General features: G+C 34.2%; 2 protein-coding genes and 1 long non-coding RNA gene across 3 annotated transcripts; 1 reads left to right on the forward strand and 2 right to left on the reverse strand.

Moving 5' to 3' along the window:
- Window positions 1-543: 543 nt before the first annotated feature.
- LOC112128084 (N-alpha-acetyltransferase 38, NatC auxiliary subunit-like) lies at window positions 544-891 on the reverse strand. Its single transcript, XM_024229869.1, has one exon. The coding sequence runs from the start codon at window positions 889-891 to the stop codon at window positions 544-546; it is 348 nt and encodes a 115-aa protein (XP_024085637.1).
- A 92-nt stretch (window positions 892-983) lies between these two features.
- On the reverse strand, window positions 984-1424 carry LOC112128086. Its single transcript, XR_002910856.1, has 2 exons — window positions 1335-1424; window positions 984-1147 (listed from the first exon to the last, which is right to left on the reverse strand). It is a non-coding gene; the product is annotated as an uncharacterized LOC112128086 (long non-coding RNA).
- Window positions 1425-1517: 93 nt separating this feature from the next.
- On the forward strand, window positions 1518-4081 carry LOC106673142 (GATOR complex protein NPRL3-like). Its single transcript, XM_014405142.2, has 4 exons — window positions 1518-2360; window positions 3399-3573; window positions 3637-3801; window positions 3998-4081. The coding sequence occupies exons 1-4, from the start codon at window positions 1618-1620 to the stop codon at window positions 4022-4024; spliced, it is 1110 nt and encodes a 369-aa protein (XP_014260628.1). The 5' UTR covers window positions 1518-1617; the 3' UTR covers window positions 4025-4081.
- Window positions 4082-13360: the final 9279 nt, after the last annotated feature.

The following is a 13360-nucleotide window of genomic DNA, read 5'->3' on the forward strand; positions in this document are numbered from 1 at the left end:
ATAATTATAATTATAACGGCTAAAGATCTGTGTAAAGGGACCTGTTGTGATTGAAAAAAAATTAATAATTTTAAAATTTATTGAAACAAATAATGTGATAAATAAAAAATAAAAGCAAACGCTGTAAGAGGTTTACACCGAAAAACAGCAAAACCCAAAGAACAAAATCACAAAAGGACAAATAAATGATTACCAATGTAGATAAATAGTTAGATAGATAAATGGATTGATGGTTAGAAGAATGTACAGATAAATAGAAAAGGAGAACTATGGCTGAAATATACACTGTAATAGAAAGAAAATACTTAGAAAGATAGGTAGATAGATTGATAGAATTGAGTGAACGTTGACGCCAAAATATGTATTGTGAAATAAAAGGGAGAAGACGATAAATGGATATATGATTAGATACATAGTTATAAAGAAAGAGTGAGACAGAAAGATAGGTAGATAGATAGATGTACAAATACATATATATATATATATATATATATATATATCGCAATTATATTTTTTTTTAACCATTTACAGTGTGCTTTGTGTTTATGTGTACAATCCCTCTTGAGTAGATGTAGATGATTCTTGTGCTGTCTTAATATGCTCTTTTTCAGCAGATGCGTTTGAAACGTCCAAGTGTATTGAGACGATGTGCCTTCCTGGCACCATCACGAGTCCTAGAACTCTTGACTCTTCGAACGGACCTCGGACTTCAAAATTGACGTATTCAGTGCAAGCACCCAAGATAACATTAGCGTCCCGATCTGTACAAAGAAATGTGCCGACTAATACTCTTCCGTCTGTCATTACAATTTTCATTATCTTGTTAAGCCAACTTTTCAATGTATTGAGTTTCTCTTTTGTGTCGATTTCATTTCCTTCAGTTTCACCCATATTTGTCTGTTATTTTGCCCGTTTTCCTTGAGGAACGTCGATTTGTCCAGTCTGAGCGATGAAACCTTTTCAGGACTTTTATTGCTGTTGTGTTTTCTTCGTGAACAAATTATTGACGGATATAAAATTTAGTTTTTAGCATAATTTTATTATCCTTTAATTTCATCCGAAATAATATCGAGGAAAATATTTTGATTCCACAAAATCGACAGCCGAAGAGTTACATATAACAGTTTTCTGATGACAACTGACAAGCCTGTGATTGATAAGGAAAGAAGATAAGGAAATTTGAAAGATCAAACTTATTTGTAAAAAAAATTATTGCATTTTTATATAATATTTAATAATAAAGAATGTGAGGATTTTATGGAAGGAAAATTATTATGTATATATTATAATTATCTATAAATTAGCCTTTTAAAATTAAATAAACAACTAATTACATGATTTTGTAGAGTATTGCGTTTAATTCTGATGATTGAAACTGAAAAACATTGTAAGTATAAATATTTGAATTTTAAATATTCATGATTTAATCACGATATGAAAATAAGATCAGTGTGTTTATGTTTGACGTCAAATTAGAAAGTTTGTATATAAAAAAAGTTTATACTGTTATAAAACCAGGTGGATGGAGGTTTCATTTTGTTGTTGTCGAAAGTCAAAACACACAAGTTAAAGTTCGGCTGTTCGTTATGTCAAAAGTGGTCAAAAATCACTTGGGGCATGGATGCGGACCCTCTGAGCGTGATTCTTGTGAAACGTGACAGCAAGGGTGACCGGCTCCTTTTCAGGTACCCGTGCGAGAAAGTCAAAGGCCACGAAAACGGGCAGCAGTCTAGAAGGAAGAACCCCTATGCCCTGACTATCACTGAGGACATCCATGGGCCGCCTCCTCAGAACAATGAGAACGGCTGTCTGGGCAATTTCCCCGACGAAGTGCTTTCGAACCTTTTCGCCGTCAAGCAGGAGCTCTGCGAGGCCAAGTTCGAGCTGAAGGTGAACAACGTCAGATTTGTCGGCCATCCGACACTCGTCCAACCATGCTCCAGGAGGGGCAAACCGCCCAACAGGCCGATCATACTCATAAACGTCGTTTTCGCACTTCAGGCCGCTGCCAACCATTCTATTGTCAAGTGCTACTACGAGCTGAGCAAGCGCCTCGGAGCAGCGCTCCGCCATGAAGAAAGGCGCTGTGGTTATGTCAACAGCGAAATAAAATCTATGATATCTGCTCATGACGATAGACCGGAGGACTTGGGCGATGATGAAGATTACTCGCCTTTTGAAATCATCCTTGAGCGTTGCTCACTTGCAAAAGATTTAATGACTATTTACAATGATCTTTGTAATTCTGGCTTGGTGCAGATTAGGGTGAATAGGTGGATCGCTCTCAGCTTCTGCCTGCCACAAAAAGTTCATCAGCTTCACAACAAAGCCCTTTCTGTTGATCCTGAAGCAATAGACAAGTATGAGCTGTTGTTTCTCTATTAATATTTATAAAAAAAGTTTCCCCTGGTGAATTGAAGAAGTAGAGACAATTCAAACAACAAGCCGTCGATTATGTTCTTCAATTCCGTCACTTCCTGAGTGAGAGGCACTTTTTTCTTTCTACTTGAAATAATTTTGCCCAGTGTGAGATATTCTTTAAAGAAAATATAAAGTTTATAATCTGCATTCTTTAAAAAATGCGACAAAGTCTCTTCTGCTTCTTTCAAGATCTACGCATCCCATATTGACTCGCATAATTATTTTTCAGATGTTTATGAAGTCTGCCAGTAAAGAAACTTGGGGATTGCTATGGCTGAATAGTTAGGGCATCTGATTCGTATTTGTTACAGTCCTTTTTATTAAATTAATCCATATATGTTTAGTAGTCATAATTGGCTGTATTGATTATTTTAATTAACTATACTTTCTATCTAAGGTCTTGGTTGAGATGAAAAAGTTAACATCATGAGTGGGATTCGAACCCATGACCTTCTGCTCACACTGTATTTTGATTATTAGGTCTTCCCTGAATATCCAAGTCAGCATATTATTGATAATTTAATCTGTTGGATGCATTTCTGCATTTTCGTTGGTGTAGGCATTCCAGAATGATCTGAACTAACAGGCTCACCTCAGACTCCAACACAATATTATATTATTACGAAAGCTGAAAACATTGAAAACAAACTTTGGATTGTATTTGCAGTGATCTTTCTATTAATTCCAAGCATTGCTCTTGGAGTTTTATTTGAAAATTTGAAACTATTGGTTAATCGTCTGACCTCTTGTTCATTACATATAAATGTAATCTTAACACATTCACTCAGATGATGCTGTGGCACAAAGCATTCAGGTGTTTGCAATGTCTTAGAAAATATCCAGTTGTTAAACAAGTCAAAAGGAATAGGACTTGCAGAACGTGTAAAAATTGCTGAATGCCTGATTACATTATGTTGTATTCCGTTCTTTTTTCCCTTCCAGCGATTAGTTAAAGAGCTGCTTTATTTATGTTTTAGATGTCTGCAGAGTGTAAGGCCGTACCATGGCTTGTTGCTGCTCGTTGATGCGACACAGTTGTTGGACAGCCTTGTACCTGATGCCTCGCCTGCCCTTATACGGCTTATTAAAATCTACACGCCGCTTAAATCTTTACAGATACTTTCTGCTGATGCAGACTTAACACTGGCTCAAGTAGAATTCTATAGTAAAAAGAAAACCTTTATTTAATTAAATTAATTGTTGGTAAATCAATAGGTGTTCAATTTAGCCGGACACCTCGTGTATTGGGGCAAAGCCATTATTATTTACCCTCTTTGTGAAAGCAATGTCTACATGACTGCACCGAATGCACCAGTCCACGCATCTTCCCCACTCGTGGAAAAGTTTTCTGAACAATTCCCTGCTCAGTCCTTAATTCAGGTAATAAAACAAATAAAGAACTGTACATTGCTAGTTAAGTAGGAAGTTAGGTTTTTACAAGCAAAAAATCATTTTTAAAATGTTGTATTTTTTGTCCTATTAAGAGTTGAAAATTTTAGAAACAATAGTTTTATGGATGAAAAGTAGATTTAAAAAAAAAATAGATGTACAGTTCTAATTTTTTTGTCATTTTCAGTTGTACTATTTTTTAGGTGATGTCTGAATTTTCATTGCCTATATCAATACGCCAAAGAATGTCACCATTGGTAGGAAGTAATCANATTATACAAAAACTAGATGGATATAGATAAACAGAAAGATAGAATAGGAAAATTATCTGATAGAATAGGATCTGTATGATAGTATACATATTAGATAGTAGGTAGATAGAAAACTGTAATATATATAAAACTATAATAATATAATAAAATAAGATAAAAATATTTAATTAATATTAAAGACATGCAATAGAAAAAATAGGTAAAGATTATAAAAACCCTCAATTTTTTTTTTAATAACCGTAATCTAAATGTTGTTCCAATTAATAGTAAAACACAAAATCACTCAAATTTATGTTCTCACTCAATGAGCGAACAATTTATTGCTTTGTTGGTGAGGGGATGGGAAACAGTTGTAGGGTGTTTTAAAGCCTGTGCAATATCGACCCAAAGATTTACAGCAGGTTTTTCCGAAGGGCATAGGTGCCGTTAACCTGTTTAATGTTTTGGCTGGTGAAGCGTTCCTACTGGTTGAGCCTCTTAGCTAAATGACCATGTTTTATGTAGGAGATGAAGTGGTCGACCCTTAGGAATCTCACTAATATCGAGCTGACCCCATTCCGTCCGTATTGGTTTTTGCCCAAAAGGGCCCTCCCCTTTCACACATCCCTTACTACGTGCCAATCGCACATTTCACCTGTTTACTTTCATTTCTGTTTCACGATCGGGGTGAGAAGAGCTAGACACACAAAAAAAGTTTGTTAACGCTGAATATTTTTCATCCGTGCACTGCTGAAATTTTTAAGTTTTGAAGATTTAATGTGGTAAACAAGAAAGAAAGATGATTTTAACGTGAAAACATCAAGGAAAATATAACCGTTCAAGAGCTGACGCCAACAATCAGAAAATAAAACTGCAAAAAACAATAGTAAAAATGGTACGAACTGTTTCTGGAGGAAATAAACAAATTTAAAAAAATACGCGATGTAAAAAATTTGAACTGCTTAAATTACTTTATTGAATAATTAAACAAAATTAAAATTTATTGAACGTTAACCAACGGGGACAAGTCGTCCAACTCGTATTTGCTAGGATAGCTCACCTGGGTTCGAGCTTTTTAATCGATATTTTTAAAAAATTACAATTAAGATAATGGTATAATAAGTGTAAATTTTGAGGATATGTAAATAAAAAATTAAAAAACGAATTTAAGAGTGGATTGGGTTGGTTTTAGGAACTGATTGCACTGGGTGATGAGATTGCCTAGCTGTTGATATCTCCCACAGCCCAACTTCGGTGGCATGACTGATAAGACCCCGGAATGCCATGGGGTTGGTAAGTCTCGAGCCCTGCCGATAATTAATTATAAATTGGCTGGAATTGCCGGTGGGCTGCAAGAAGTGGTAGGCTCAACTCTGTACATGAGAGTACGTACATATGTGGGTAGATTTAAGCTTATATAAATCGGTAATCAATAAAAATAACGATAGTCTACAATGGATCTAATGAAAAGACCAAACCAAACCCAAAATATTTGCCCTAAGTGATAACTAAAACCACGTTGTGCAATGTTGTAAAGTTGATATTTTAACCAAACTACGATTCATTTGTAAACAACCAAACTCGAGTGAGTGTTGGAAAACAATCTCATTGCAATGATATGATGTCTTGTCCAGTTTAGAATCCGACAGCTTCCAATTGCGCAATCCGATTAGTAACTCTGAACGCTTAATTAACTAACAGAAACACAATAGCAACGACTAGAATCCTTGCGAAATTATTGATTTGATAATTGAATAATGAAAAAATTGAACAAAGGGAGAACAAAGATGAGTTTTAAAATGATTAAGGCGATGTTAAATTTATCTTTGTACAAAAAATCTCCCCTAATAAAAAAAAACTCTTGTACGAAATCAATTGAATGAAAAATATAAAAATGTTATTATTAAATTTTAAGTATATCTTATTCCAAGCATAGAATAATTCTAGAAAGAGTGTAAAATTTATAAAAATTAGAAATACTTTGATTGAATATAGAATATATTTTGCATTGTATAAATTCACTTTTCCACATCCTAAATGTATTTGTTAAATGTAAACAATGTTTGTAAATCCCAGGCCCTGAAGATGATCTCAATAAAGATCGAAACGTTGGCACGATAACGAAAATGTTTTTCTGAAACCTACATCGCACCCGACCGCATCTCACGATTTCTGAATAATTATCAATTAACAGTCACTAATCTACACATTATATATAAAGTGGGGGGTTTATGGGCCGACAAATAGCTCAGGTCATCGCCGGCCCTCCGCGTGTATTCCTTCTCTTTCCTGTCTTTCTCGCGTATTTTAAATTGAACTGCTGCCATTTGAGCATCTCTATCTGGTTACTGACTTTCTGCTTTTACTTGCATATTACGTCGTTATTTTAAAATGCTTAAAATATTTCTCACACTCTCTCAAACAATAAATACATACACCTATATACAAACCCAATCACATGTGCAAATCCTCTGTCTAGATTCCGGGTCGGAGGGTACTCGATATTCCGCCCCGACCCGGCTTAGCGGAACAGCAGTAGAGCCTTGAAATAATATGCTGCACCGCCGCACAGCATACTCCTATTCTAACATAAACTAAATCTAAACTTTAATCTATGAAATAAAGACCCCACTATACACAACCCATTACCCCATTATCTCTTAAAAACCTAAAAAGTTTTTCCTTAAACTCGCTGCCATGCTCGAGCATTCTCCTATAATCCGGCGGTATTCCATTTCAGTCCATATACGGGGCCAAGCTGCGCACCCCTCCAACACGTGCGACACCGTGAGTCACTTGACATGCTGGGCACCTAGGGAACCCATGAGTCGCACGTGTGTGACCGATACGCAGGCGGGTCAGGACAACGCTTTCCCTTCGAGATATCCCCTCCGGGATCCACCGGTTGACCGTCGGCTTGACGGACACTAGCGCGTTAGTCGGGTCGGCCCAACGACGCTTCCATTTGTCTAATATCATATTTCACTATTCTCTTAGCGTCGTCAGGCCGAATCGGGGTGGTCCCAACATCATCACTGTGAGGAACGAGAGTACCCATTTTCGCGGCCAGGTCCGCTCTCTCGTTCCCCTCCAGTCCGACGTGTTCTGGAATCCAGGCTAAAACCACCCTTTTCCCGGCGCGCCCAATGTCCGCATATTTTAATTGGATTTTGCCGACCAGTGGATCCTACATAGGGGTCTTTCAGGGTATATACAGGGTGAATTGCTACTCTATATATACTATATACTTGGTTGAAACACCAGACCGCATCTCACGATTTCTGAATAAGTAATAAATAACATTATTAATTTTTTAATGGTATAATAAATATAATTAATTTAATTATATTATATAATTAATTGGTATAAAAAGAAAGATGTACCTATACAAAAAAATATATATAATATAAAATTCAGTGTCATTTATACTTTTTATATAAAAACGACTAAATTTTATGTAATAACATTATAATTTTTTTTCAATGCAATAGTTTTGGATCAATCTTTCTTGATTATTAATTTTTCACGTGTAGTTTTTAATGTATGGCCCATGTATTTTTCTTGTGGGTATAATGATATTTATACAAAGTATTGTCCACGTTAGATAATTGTTTTCCAGTCCATTCGGATATCGTGAGCATAAATATATCATCCCCTCCATACATTGAAGAGTACCTACCAGTGAGTTTGAAAATTCTGCCACATGTATTTAAAAAAAAAAAATAAGGGCGGAATTATGGGATAAGGCACATATGCCTTGAAAATAGGAGAAATATGCCGAGAGAGATGTTTTATTGTGTAGTATCGAACTGAGCAAATGGCCCTGCCGGACCTCTGTTCCCAACGGTTGATCGCTACATGTACGACGCACATAAAACATAAAATAAACTACTTTCAAAAGGAAAACCTTTTTACTAGTATTCGTTTCCAATTTTGCCAGTTTTATACTACTTCTTTTGAAAATTATTTTCATATTCATTTTAATTATTTATAAACAAGTAAGCTTCAGCTTTTCACATACATTGACTTGTCAAGCCAGTCATTAAAACAAAAAATTTAGCATGGAATTTCAATATTTTCTTATATAAATTTTCGTGCTCACTTGTTAAATAAAAAAGTGAATGTGAATGTTGAAACAAATCTCAGCTTGCCATCTTCGAAAGAAATGAAAAACCGAGGTACTTTTTTCTCGGTGGTTCGTGCCAGAGCGTATTAGAAGAGACATTCATATTTGGGCAGTTTGCGTGCTAACGCCGGGTGTTCAAGATAATAAATCAACACCTTGAATATCCAATTCTATGGTTTTCTTTGATCTTACTTTCTTCAAAATTCAGTTGCCGTCAAACAGAACGATTCCATTGGACATAAATCATGACTGGTTTATAAAGTGTACACCTTGAAAGAATCCTTAACTCTACATTTTCTAACAGCGATTCCATTTTTGATGAAATTTCAATTTCCAATTACTTTAATCTGGTTGTATAAGGTTTCATAAAATCATTCGATCAGATAATAAAATATTTAATTTTATATTTATAGGATTCACATTTCGGCCATGGGACTAATTATTCATTACCTGTTGTTTGTAATATTGTCTACCAATTAGGGCACAATTGTTCAATAATTTCTCACAGTTTAAAAGAAATTTGGTTTAACTCAAAACATTTGTTTAAAATGTAATTTGTTTAAAAAAAACCACATCCTTGATTCACCAAATGCTAATTCTTTTCTTTTTTCGGCCGGCTAACTGCTTCGGTCATTGCCAGCACCACGCGTATATCTTTTTCACATTTTGAAAACTCTGCCTTTTCTACTGATAACTTCATTCTAATTGGCTACTCATCGGACCTTACGGTTTTTGTTGCATTTCTCTTTGTATCCCTCCACATGTGGTAAATTGAAGTATTTGACCATTTACATAACACACATTCATAATACACATTTATACTAATAAACCTAGTTTCCTAATATTACAACTAAAGTGGAGGTCGTAAGATGGTCCTAATCCTGCCGACCTCCTTCCATTCTCGCTAATAAATACATTCAAACGGTATGTACAAATTCCACTCATCCGTCATTCGACAGCCACGTCCATTCACACATAACCCCTCACGCTAATAAATACGATCATACTAGAAAGGATGCAGCATCTCGGTAGTATTACTACATCCAAGACGCTGTCGACCCTTCCCACAATCATACTACAAATGTATTATTACTTACCTAAAACGGTGGGCCTGTAAGTTACTCGATATTCAGTCACAGCCGCACCTATGCACGCTAAACCACTCACGCTAATAAATACGTTCGTACAATACAATGGGGGGGTGAATCACATGTGGGGGTTATATGCGGCTGTAAGCGTTTATTGATTTTAAATGTCATAAGTCGATCTTTATGGTCGCTGTTATGCCTTAGAATTTTTGAGATTTCGGAAGGTAGGCCGCACCGCTCTCTGTGTCGTGCCAGCTAATTCTTCTTATCGATTATTTTGAAGATTTTCATTTATTTAAAATTTATAACTATTCATAAGAAATAATTAATATAATAAGTTTTAAAAATTATTTTCTAAGCTTTATTTCTTGTTAATTGAGCGAAATAAAAAATGTGTTTTTTGAATAAAACAAATTTTTATATTTTATTGTTTTGGACATCTTGGTTAAATTATTCTTGGTGTAATGTAACAAAATTTATGTTAAAAAATTTTACAACAATAAAATAAAATAATTTTATCATTTTTTAAAATAAATTTCGTCTAGTCTCTTTTTATTACGAAAATACGATATTTTGGAAGATTTCTTATGCATTTTTGGACAATGTGAGTGAATTCTTTTAAATAACCATTGTAAAATTTCGAGTTGATAATGTTTTGGGTGATATTTTTTAGTAAATTCCATAAAAGACAGTTGGCATTAAAAATTGTGATAGTTGTCCAAGTTTTAAATAAGATATGTATTGGATACCTTCTCGAAATATCATAAATGGAATAGTAAAAACAAACCGCTTAAAAATCATGGAAAATTTGGAAGACATTTTCGATAAATAATGTAGAAAAATTATTATTATTAATATAGCCTAGGCTATAATGTATTAATAAATTATGTTGTGATAAGCGAGAATATTTTCGGTAAGCACCTGACGAGTTTGTACAGCTTGGGCACCTAGGGCAGATGCCATTCTTATTTTGCCGACAATCTTATTCTAATTTAATTCTATATTCTAAGTTAATAAATTAGTCCTCACGACTCCAATAAATTAATAAATTATGTTATTTGTTCAACGAAACATTACAGGAATTTAAGTTTTGCGTAACTCTGCACAATGTTTTCACAAGTTTAAGCACTAATTGTTGACTCACTTTTACCAATTAAAAGAAAATATTATAATATAGATATTATACGATAGCTCAAGTGGTAGAGCAGCGGCGTATCTAGCCGAAGAGCATGGGTTCGAATCCCGCTCGTGACACTGATTTTTTTATCTCAACTAAAAACCTTAATTAATTCAAAGATATTAATTGGTCAAGCGAACCATGAAACTAGTGAATTACTCAAATTTTATCCAATGACCAAGTTATTGCAATGGTTGGAAAGCTATATTTCTCTTCTTTGAGCCTATAATAATCATTTCAATATTATGACTTTCTAAGAGATAAATAAAGATGAAATTTCATAAAGCTCGAAGCCAGGCTTGTGCCAGGTTCTATACCCATGTAAAGTTTTCGGTAGATCGGTAGAGGTGTTTTAAACTACGCCGCCATTTTTCTTATAGTGTTCTTCAACCTAGTATTACCAAAAACGTTACATTAAAATCACAAATTACGTCAATAGCCTTCCCTCGCAAAAACTAATTCCTTCGAAAGCAGATTAAATTTAAAATGTGAGTACGTAAAGACATAGGGGGCCGCGGCGTCCGGCTCGTATGTGTCACACTAATGGTTCTGGGTTCGTAACCCGGTCCGGCTCTAGGAATTTATGTTAAATTAATTTGGAACATTTAATGTATGGTGGTTCTGACCCCTCGTTCAAAAACCAAATAGGCTATGCATGACAGGATGTTTTTTGTTCCATATGGAGTCGTTGAGATTTCTCCGTTTAGCAATCAAACCGTCATCAGGAAATACTTTACATAGACTTAAAATGTAAACTTTGAAGAATAAGGTAGCGATAAATGTGTACGATATATCAAATCTACTAATCAGTAGAGACTTTTCCAAACGGATCTGTTCAAAAATCTGTAAAAATTAAAAACATTTAAACTCCACATTGCATTTATTTCATAGATTAACATTTTTAATCAATTATACCAATTTTGTTTTAAATATAAACTGTTTTCTCCGTGTATACATTGAAAACAATTTATTGATATGTTTGCATTAAATCTACTAATAAGTCGTGACTTGAAAAAAATAATTCGTATTGACTAATATCACTCTAATAAATTAAAATTTTCAACCCCACAAAATTTGTAAGAAATGTTATAAACTGAGACGATATAATTCTGTAAACATAGAGAAATATGCTATTGTTAAAAGCAAAAGTTATGAAAAAAATTCGCTACACACCAGTCAACACGAAGAAAAGTAAATTGTCAATTTATTTGATCTCATTCATTAAATTTTTCAAACAATCACACTAAACTGATTAGATTTATTTTAATTTCGGACTATATAGTTCACTATGTGCACAGAATTAAAAACGTAAGTTATAAGTGAGTGATAAATTAAATATTACCTAATGTAAGGTGGGACTTTTGAAAACAAATTTTGTTATAAATAGTAAAAACATTTAATACTCCTTCTACAATTATTTTGAACGTTGATTTCCATTCAGTCCGACTTAATTTGATTTACATATTACAAGATTATCATGAGTTGGTTGTAAGTGAAAGAAATAGACGAAATGATCTTTTATAAATGTAAATATAGTAAAGTTGACAGAATTCTGTGTTATGGTCCATTTGAATATTCTATATCTCATATGGCTACCGTACGTAAGGGTTGTCGGATAAAAATATCATCATCTTTCGTCAATGTAGGACATATTCAGAGGTAGAAGACTGGCCTGCGGTTTGTTGGTGGTTGCCAGGTAGCAGTAGAAGGGTTTCACCACCCTCTCTCTCTCGGACCCCTATTCAACCCTTATTTTTCTTCACTGCGACCTCGATTGTCCGGCCATCAATTCAACCCGGTACAAATTCCGGGATACTATTTTAAAAAAGTAGGATTTGTATCTGTCAGCCAGTTAAAAATTACAATTTACACAAACAGAAGAATTTATAAACTACAAAAAAAAGAACAATAAGATCAGGTGCTTTCAAGAATTAGGAATAAGTCTACAGGAAGTTTCTGCGAAAGTAGTGAAAAGTTAAGAAATCCTTTGAAAGATACAAACAAGATGACAAAAGACAAGAGTGTGCATGCGAATACCCATTAATACAACATAAGATCACACAGATGGGAGTGTCGTTGAAAAGATCTGAAAAAAGTGCCAGATTTGAAGTTAAACAATTTCATATAAGAAATGTTTACTGCAAATATTAGTTTAATACTTACGGTGAAAATAGATAAAGGGAATAGTGAAGAGGCGAGTTGGTGAAAATGACACAGGAAGTAGTGCTAGAAGGACTTAATGAATCTTGATTAACTTTCCGATTTATAGAAAATTTTCAATTTTGTGTTGTTTTAAAAATATCACTATTTTTGTAATTGTGTAAAAAAAATTCAGGCTAAAAACAAAAATTAAGGGGGGGGAATTGTTTTTCCCAAAAATTTTTATTTCGGGGGGTTTTCGGTGTGCAAAAGTTTTTGTTTTATCCGTATTTTTCTCACTTATAAAAGCACAAAAACCAAAGATTGTTGATATAGGCTCAAAGAAGAAAAATTCAGTTTTTCAACAGTTGTAATACCATAGACATTAAATAAAATCCAGTATTTATGAATTATTTAATCAGTTAAATATTGATTTAATCTTAAGCGGAACAGCGGCCATGGGAGAATTAAAAAAAGTTCCCGTCCGACCCAGCACGATAATGTATATTTTTTTATTCGTATAAACTTTTGTATTTTACGGGTTAAGGGGTGTTTAAAATGTACAAGATTTTTTCAAAAACAATGTTTTAGGACTAATTTTCTGGAAACTTCTTTTTTTGTAGTTGTTTCTCTCTCACTCTCTCTCTCTCTCTCTCTCTCTCGCTCTCTCTCTTTCCCTTTTCTGTCTCGCCTTCTCTCTCCCTTTTTTGTTTCCGTCTTTCTCTTTCTCTCTCTCTTTCTCTCTCTCTCTCTCTCTCTCTCTCTCTCT

Source organism: Cimex lectularius, unplaced genomic scaffold (assembly GCF_000648675.2).
Source record: "Cimex lectularius strain Harlan isolate CLEC.00 unplaced genomic scaffold, Clec_2.1 scaffold341, whole genome shotgun sequence".
NCBI lineage: Eukaryota > Metazoa > Arthropoda > Insecta > Hemiptera > Cimicidae > Cimex > Cimex lectularius.